At 52.2% G+C, this 9,097-nt stretch overlaps 1 protein-coding gene across 1 annotated transcript; it reads left to right on the top strand.

Annotated features, from left to right (window-relative positions):
• The first annotated feature begins 8,240 nt into the window (after positions 1-8,240).
• LOC130861658 (HIG1 domain family member 1A, mitochondrial-like) lies at positions 8,241-8,483 on the top strand. The gene has a single exon (XM_057750719.1). It carries the CDS (start codon positions 8,241-8,243, stop codon positions 8,481-8,483), a length of 243 nt encoding a protein of 80 aa, XP_057606702.1.
• The last annotated feature ends 614 nt before the right edge of the window (positions 8,484-9,097 follow it).

Here is a 9,097-nt window from a genome sequence, read left to right on the forward strand (position 1 = left end):
GCTTAGATGCTCCGATGTATGTGGGATCTTCCCAGACTAGGGATCAAGCCTGTGTCCCCTGCATTGGCAAGTGGATTCTTAACCACTGTGCCACCAGGGAAGTCCCTAGAGCATATATTCTGAAGTAAGAAAAACAGTGTTCTAGCAAGAGTCCTGATGGTCTCCCCACCTCCCGGGTAGAAATACAACTCTGTGATCGTGGTCAGCAGGATGCCACTGATGATGGGAAGTACAGAGTGACAGCAGTGCAGAGAGGAAACAGCCGCTTCTCTATGACATCGCAGAGCTGCTGAGTTGTACTTGGAACTGCTTTGAAGGGAATTCTGTCCCTTGCCACTGAAAGCATGCCAGCTGATTTGAGAAGACTATCTGTGGTTCCCCTTGGGGACGGAATCCAGGAAATGGGGCTGGGGCGGGGGAAGATCCTGGGAATTCACCTTTATCTGTTATCTGTTATTCTTTCTTTATTGAAAACATCTGACACAAATATGATAAAACATTAACGTTGATTCTAGTTGCAGATATGCACAGGGCTATCCTTTATTTTTTCACCTTTTTTTCAAAATAATTAAAAATTACTCAGTGGAAATGTTTTTATATGGGATCTTGAAAAAAGAGAGAAAGAAAAATAACTTTTTCACTGCGTGATTCTGTTTTCTAAAGTCGGGACTAAGAACTACCTGAAATGATCTCATCTCTCGCTCTCTGAGGATCATGGGGATGGATAGTACATTTGGCTTCCTGGCCCCTCCCACCTGTACCTACTGCTCACTGCTAATCTGAATGCCTGTGCTTCTTAGGGCTGGATGTGGCTGTTTCTCTGGGATGTAGTGGAGTGAGGCTGTGATAGGTCTTTGCCTTTACTGTAGGGGACCAGGGAGCATCCTCAGAACAGAGGCTACTCAGAGCCCCTTCAGTCTCTGCTCCTTCCTCAGGGATGGGTCACTAAGCCAGCCCCAGGAATGAGACAGACATTTGGAAGGAAACAAGTGCTGTCTCGTACACATCCCTGGAGGGCTGGCTTTAATGATGTCCTAGTTTGGGTTTCCCAGAAACAGACCCTGAGACAGGGATTCAAGATCAGATGGGTTTTTTAGCAGGTGATCCCAGGTAGGGGGGTAGAGAAAAGAGACAGGAAGGCAGTGACACGTTACCACTGCAGGCAACTGAAGTGCTCTCAGACACAGTGTAGAACATGCACAGACATACACTGAACACGTATCATATCCCAACTCTTGTCAGTCATTGGTGAGAGCTGCTGGGTGGCAGGTGCGGGCCGTACTGTGGATGTGGGCAGAGCAGGCTGGACAGAGAAGGCCCTCGGGAAGAGAGGCGAGGATGCTGGCCAGTAGAAGTCGGGAAGGGGCCCAGGGAGGTCCGGGCGGGGAATGGGTGGTGTCTGCCACAAATAACCAGCACTTAGAACAGGGCCCTGGGGCTGGCTTGATACCCACCTATTCCAAGTAGAGTGGAATTCTGTTACCCAGCATCATCTGTCCCCCATTTTTAGCAATAGAACCCCAGTTTTCCTTTGGGGACCCACATTCCTGGACATACCCTTCCCTACTCGTGAGGGGTTCTGAAGGTGGGGCTCACCTGTTCGGCTCTAGGGGTGGGCTTGTGACTCAGCTCCCACCAATCAGTGTATACCAGCCCCCTGGCCACAGTGATTGTTTCTGAGGTGGGTCTGTGCTCCATGCCAGGCCGATACGATAGAGCTCTCTTTCCATTGCACTGAAGGAGGGTGGATATAAGCCTGGAATTGCTCCCACCAGGGAGAACCTCCCAGAGGAAGAAGCAAACCTAGCAGAAAGCAGAGCCAAGAAATGGAGAGCATCAGAATCCCTGTGCCATCATTTGAGCCCCTGGATCTAGCCATGCCTGAAGACCCTGGACTTTTTAGTCTTGTACCCTGATAAAGTCCCTTTTATGCTTAAGTCAGTTGGCATTGGGTCTCTATCACTTACAACCCCAAGCACTTTACACTACGTGTAAATGGGGGTTTCTAAAGTGTTTAAGAATACAGGGGTAAGCTTCCCTGGTAGCACAGTGTGGTTAAGAATCCGCCTGCCAATGCAGGAGACACGGGTTCGAGCCTTGGTCTGGGAAGATCCCATGTGCCACGGAGCAACTAAGCCCGTGCGTCATAACTACTGAGCCTGTACTCAAGAGCCCGTGGGCCACAACTAATGAGCCCATGCTCCGCAACTACTGAAGCCCGCGCACCTAGAGCCCATGCTCCGCAACAAGAGAAACCACTGCAATAGAAGACTGTGCACCGCAACAAAGAATAGCCCCCACTTTCCACAGCTACAGAAAGCCTGCGCGCGGCAATGAAGATCCAACGCTGCCAATAAATAAAAACAAATAAATTAATTAAAAAAAAAAGAATGCAGGGGTAAGTGAAAGGTTCTCCCCTCGGTCCCCCATAATCACTATTTCCTCAGCAACCCAGGTTGAGGAGATTCTCAGAGGAAGCTCAGTGTTCCCAGGAGCAGGGGTTTGGAATCCTTGCAGTCCAGCTCCTGTCCTCTTAGGGCGGTTGTTCTTGGGGCCACTTGAGGAGCTGGGGGGGTTACAGCTGAGCATGTGGGGTGGAAGCATGGGCTGCCACCTGGGGCCCCTTTCCCTGTAAGCATCAGGAACCTCTGGGTTCCTGCACACGTGTGCATTCACACTTATTCACACTTATTTGCAGGCACCTACTGTATAAGGGCACCAGGATAAAAGGGTGGGCTAAACAGACAATCCTTGCCTTCAGGAGCTTCCAGTCTAGTGGGGGAGACCCTATGCTAATGACACCAATAAACAGCAGGCTCTGAGCTAAGCAGGTAAAGGGCCACCCCGGTATTCAGGCCCCATCTTACTCCTTCCTGCTCATCGCTGATTGGCCGCCGCTCCCCAGGAGCCTGCTCAGCAGCTCAGACACATTTTTTCTCCTTCCCACCTTCGGGATCTTGTACCCCTCAACCCCAGAAGCCCTGCCTCCCGTCTAACCTGCATCCTGCCTGCTGCCGGCGCAGCCCACTTTCTTTACTTTGGTCCTAGGGGAAGTGAAGGCTGTTGAACACCTTTTTGTGTCACCTTGCTTCTCAGGGATGAGTCTCTAAACATTTATTAGGCATCTAGGATGTGCCAGGTGCCTCCACAAGGCTAGACCTCCCCCCCAGATGGGGAAACTGGGGCACAGAGCGTGGTGGTCCTGCCCTAATCAGGCCAGCCTCTCCCACTTCCTGGAGTAGGAATGGGAGAGCTTGACCTGCATCCTTCTTGCTACTTGTCCCTTTAACCTCTCCCAGGCCACGGGTGCCTCCCAGTTGGCAGCCTCTGGTTACAGTTCCGGGCTCAGCCTACGGCTTGTACCCCAGAGCCTGCGGGGGCCGGGTGGGGGGTTCTCCCTGACCCCGCAGGACGACACCCTCGTCTGTCCCCTCCCTTCCTCCAGCCCCTCCTCCTCAGGGAGCCCTTGTCCACCCCCACCCACCGACTTAAACACAGATTTGTGCCAGATTTTAAGCATTTTACACATATGAACTCGTTTAAATTTCACAACTTTACGGTGTGGGCGCGCTATCGTGTTGTATCTGAGATGCAGGGAGGTGAGAGTTGCCAAGGTTGACACGCTAGCCGGGGCTTGAACCCAGGCAGGCTCCGGAGTCCAGGTCCCTAACCGTTCAGCTGTCCAGCCTGTCTAGCCCTGCCATCCTCACCTCTTCTCACCGGACCCCACTGATCTCACTTCCATCCCTCTCCCCACCCATCTCTCTCAATTTCCGCTCCTTCAGCTGTGGGCTGTTGCCTGGGAGGGGCACTGTGCTCGGCCCTCCCGGACTGGAGGGAGGGACACAGGGCAGAGGCCTGGGTGCTGGAGGGACCCAGCCCCACCCTCACTGGTTCCCAGCCTGTTGGAGGCTTGTCTGAGCCTGGGGCCTGGAGGAGGTGGGTAGGATGGGAGTGGGAGGGGGCTGGGCGGAGCCGGGCCTGCAAGCCCTAATTAAGTCAGTTAATTAGGTGGGGAGGAGAAGCCTGTGGGAGTTAATGAGCTTGGCTCATTAAATGGGTCCTGGAGAATGGCTTGAATCCTAGTGACTAGGGAGAGATGGGGGCTCAGGCAGGAGGAGGGAGTGGGGAGGATATGCCAGGCACCTCCCCGTTGTCATCATGTCTGCAGCCACCACTGGGCTCTGAGGCCACTACCAAGATCTGCATCAGGGTCTGCAGCCATCCCCAGGGTCTGGCCTGAAGCCACCTTCAGGGTGTGGTGCCCTCACCCGGGCCATGCATGCTGTTGATGCTTGGGTTGAAGTCATCATTGAGGCCTGGCACCGTGTCACCCACCCCTCAGGGATGAAAGCTGTATCACCCTTTGAACTTTTGGGGGATGGCGGCAGAAAATGAGCCCTGACCCAGGGACCCTGCAGAGCAACCACGACAATCCCTGTGACAGGTCAGAAACCATGACTGCCACCCATACGTCCCCCAGGTTTAAGTTGGCAAAGTGCTTGCTGTTGCTGCCAGAGGAAAACCTGCAGGGCTCTCGTCCTATTTCACAGATGTGGCAACTGAGGCCGGGAGGAAGGGGCGTGCCCTGGCTCGTCCTCAGTCTACCACTCACAGTGCAGATGCAAGGCAGGTGGTGGGCAGGGCACGGGAATGTTCTCTTCCAGGACAGGGCTGGTCACCTAGGAGGCCAGCATCTGGCCCAGGAGCCTGGGGGCTTTCTCTTGCTGGTCCCTGTTTCCCTCTAATCATGGGGTCTTTTTTTTTTTTTGGCTGCGTTGGGTCTTTGTTGCTGCACATGGGCTGTCTTAGTTTCGGTGAGCCGGGGCCCCTCTTCATTGCAGTGCTTGGGGTTTTCAGGGCGGTGGCTTCTTGTGTTTCGGAGCACGGGCTCTAGGTGCACAGGCTTCAGTAGTTGCAGCACGTGGGCTCAGTAGTTGCAACACACAGGCTTAGATGCTCCTCGGCATGTGGGATCTTCCCGGACCAGGGATTGAACCCGTGTCCCCTGCATTGGCAGGCGGATTCTTAACCACTGTGCCATCAGGGAAGTCCCTAATCATGGGGTCTTGAGTAACAATAACAGCACCCGTGGCTGGAGCACATACCATTTGTGAGGTGTGCATCCTTGATGCCAGGGCCAGCTACAGAACGTGGGCCTTCTTGTTCAGAAAGCAGAAGAGAAGCTTTTCCTTCCTACCCAAGCCTCTTTCTCCACCTGCCATGGTGTTTTGTGTTTGCTATTTAATGTCACGCTGCCTTGGGCATGGGGATCCTCCTGGGGCCAGTGCAGGCCCTCATGGGTGCCTGGGGCCACTTTGATGCACACCTGACACGGAACCCTCCGGCACCCAGGCTGCTGCCAGACAAAGGATAGCAGCCTTAACTGGCTGGGGGCAAGGAGTGGGTGACCAAGACCCATCCAGAGGGTGTGGGGGGTGTGGGTGGGATTGCTTGTGGTGCACGCGCCATTGTTTTGTTGTTGTTGTTGTTTTGTTGTTTTCTTCCCACACCACGTGGCACGCGGGATCTTAATTCCCCGGCCAGAGACTGAACCTGTGCCCCTGCAGTGGAAGTGTGGAGTCTTAACCACTGGACCACCAGGGAAGGTACCATTATTAATCAGACTTCACTTACACTTCGAAGATGCAATGATTAAGAATTGCAAGATGCCAAGAATTCCCTAGCAGTCTAGTGGTTAGGACTTTGTCCTAACCCAAGGGCATGGGTTCGATCCTTGGTTGGGGAACTAAAATCCCACAAGCTGCAGGTGCAGCCAAAAAAAAAAAAATTGCGAGATGCCAGCCACAGAGCACTATAGCCCAAGTCTGGGGCCCTGCGTGATGCACACTGACTGAGTCCTCACAGCCACGCTGCTTACTTGGGACCGTTACTGCCCTCATTTCACATATTTGTTCATTCATTCATTCAATTACCAAATATTATAGAGTGCCTCCTTTGTGCTAGGCCCTGTTTGCAATGAACAAAACAGAGGGACTTCCCTGATGGTCCAGTGGTTAAGAATCTGCCTTCCAATGCAGGGGACGTGGGTTCCATCCCTGGTTGGGGAACTAAGATCCCACATGCTTCGGGGCAACTAAGCCGAAACTACGGAGGCTGTGTGCCTCAACTAGAGAGAAGCCCACACACCACAAGAGACTGGATGCCGCCAAAATAAATAAGTAAATAAAATTTAAAAAATAAAATAGAATAAAATGTAACGTGTATTAAAAAAAAACAACCAACCAGAGAAAAATCCCTGCCCTCATCAATGGTAGTGAGGGGAGAAGACAGCAAACAGGTACATGAGTAAATGATTATGTTTCAGAGGATTAGTGGGAGGGAAGAAATAAAATAGGGAGGTCCTCACAGAGACGGTTACATTTGAGCAGAAACTTGGAGGTGAGGGAGGAAGGGAGCCATACAGATATGGGGCAAGCCGGCAGGAACGGTGGGCCAGGCAGAGGAAACAGCCAGTGCCAAGGACCTGTGGGCAGAGTGTGTGCTTGGGATACTCAAGAACAGCGAGGAGGCTGATGGAGCATGGGAGGAGACAAGAAGTGATGGGGACAGTTCACTCAGGGCCACTGTAAGCTTTTGCCTTTGACTCTGAGGGGTGGGAGTCCTTGGAGGGTTTTGAGTAGAGGAGGGAGGAGGCAGGTTGTAGGTTTTAACTGGCTCCTTCTGGCTGCTGTGAGGAAGACAGACTGTGGGGGCAAGAACGGAAGGGAGGAGGCTCCTGTACCCAGCCAGGTGAGAGAAGATGGCAACGGACCAGGCAGTAGGAATAGAGGTGGTGAGAAGTGGCAGGATCTGCTGACAGATTGGACAATGGGGCTCTGTGTGTGCGTGCGTGTGTGTGTGTGCGTGTGTGTGTGTGTGTGTGTGTGTAGAGTGCCTTTGGCCCCTGGACGTGAAATTCCACAAACAGCTGAGGACACCAAACAGCTCTCTGGCCCCAGAATTCCTTGCCCCTGAGAGTCTGCTCTCATCCCACCCCCCCCACCCCCCCCAGCCCATCTCTGCATTTCTGCCTGCCTTGGACCAGCAGCTGCAACATGGACATGTTATATGAACCCACTTAGGCACAGTTCTCCCTTCACGGGGTCGCAGACTGAGATGCTTATGGGGGCCAGGGAGAAACTGTGAATGGGGGAGATGGCCTGGGTGGGGACAGTGGTGACCTGGAGAGCTCTGGCCCATCTGAGTGGTGGCCTCCCCTTCCCTGTGGCCCACTGCTGTCATGTGGGAATGTGAACTCCGGTTTTCAGAGCTTCCAGTTTTTCAGGAGAAGTTGGAAATCTGAATCCTAGGGAATAATGCCCCGATCTTTAAAATATTGGCAAATCATTTTTAAAAAGTCAGGCAGGCTATACCCCTCTGTGGGACCAAGGATAGCACAAAAAGGGCTGCTTTTGTGGGCCTTTTACCCACTGCAACCTCCACACCAGGGGTCTTGGCAAACCTGGGGATGCAGACACCCCTTGGGGTGTGGCCTTATAGGTCAGCCCTTGGCTGGTCTGGGCAGGAGCCTGGAAGGAGATGGGCAGTTAGGAGAATGTCTGGGATGAAGCACCCCCTCTGAGCCCTTGAGCACTTGGCAGTGACATTGCTCCAGGGATGATGTGGTTGCCAGGCAAAGGCAGCGGCTGGTTGCCTGGTCGGTCACCTGGAGGAGCAGGGGAGGGCCTGGGGCAAGAAGGACGAGACCATGGCCAGGAATGAGCCACAGGATGAGGTTTGCTCCAAAACAAGAGAACCAGTAAAACTGAGCAGGACAGGGAAGAGCCCAGTCCTGTCCCTGCCCTAGAGGCCACTTCCACCCCAGCCTCTGCTCTCCCCCACTCATTTCTCACCCTGGATCTGGGCTGGGCAGGGCGGGGATGAGGGGCTGCAGGAGAAGCAGAGAGGACGGAGGCGGTGGCAAAACCTCCTCCACTGTCAGGTCATGTTAGCCATTCCCCAACGTGACACAGCGCTGCACACGCGTGACCTCATTCGTCCTCTGAACCATCTCAGGTCAGAACTATTGCTGTACACACTGCACCGCGGACGAAACTGGGTCACGGAGCGGTTGGGTAACGGGCCAAGGTCACACAGCCTAGAAGTATTGGGACCTGGAGGGAAACCCAGGGGTATGTGGCTACAGAATCTGAACTTTGAACATAGAAACTGTCAGAAAAAGAAGCCGGGTTGCAGCCTGAGACGTCTGGTAGTTGTCTGAAAATTCTTCAATCACTATGTCAAGCGACACAGATGTTTCTCTTTCTTCATATGATGAAGATCAGGGATCTAAACTTATCCAAAAAGCTAGAGAGGCACCATTTGTCCCCATTGGAATGGCAGGTTTTGCAGCAATCGTTGCATATGGATTATATAAGTTAAAGAACAGGGGAAATACTAAAATGTCTGTTCACCTGATCCACATGCGCGTGGCAGCCCAAGGCTTTGTTGTGGGAGCAATGACTCTTGGTATGGGCTAGTCCATGTATCAAGAATTCTGGGCAAAACCTAAACTTAGAAGAGGAGATGCTGTCTTGGTCTTGTTGGTGGTGCTTGCTTTAGTTAGACATCTCACATTGAGGTTATATGTTTATGTTGAAAATAAATTGTTTGGGTCAGACAATTACATGGGAATTTGAATACTGGCTTCCTTTCTTGCAGGCTTGATTTGCCTGGTGACCAGGTTACTGGTGACCAAGTTCACTAGCTAGGTCATTCAGGGGAGTCGGATTAGCGCAAAAGAAACATGTCACTTTTAAATGCACTTGATAGTGGTACAATGTCCACCTTCTTAAGAAATTAGTTCTAAATAGGACAACATGCCAATCCTGACAATGCTCCCAGTTGCTGCAGAATATCATATGCTTTTGATGTAATGTAGGAATCCTATTTACCCCAGTTAATTTAACTTTCTGACTGACTTGTGGACTGACTACTGTTTTAAGGACTGGCTGGCTCTCGAGGAACCCTTTCAGAACAGTGCATGGAATACAACAGTATAAACATCCTGGCAATATGTGTGTGTGTTTAAACCAAACCTAAAAAGCTGGTAACAGAGCTGCTTTAAAGTAGTATTTATTTCACAATCATAGTT

The sequence above is a fragment of the Hippopotamus amphibius genome, chromosome 9 (genome assembly GCF_030028045.1).
Source record: "Hippopotamus amphibius kiboko isolate mHipAmp2 chromosome 9, mHipAmp2.hap2, whole genome shotgun sequence".
NCBI classification, from domain to species: domain Eukaryota; kingdom Metazoa; phylum Chordata; class Mammalia; order Artiodactyla; family Hippopotamidae; genus Hippopotamus; species Hippopotamus amphibius.

Coding starts and splice junctions, on each gene's coding strand:
- LOC130861658 (XM_057750719.1), top strand. CDS start 8,241: ATGTCAAGCGACACAGATGTTTCTCTTTCTTCATATGATGAAGATCAG.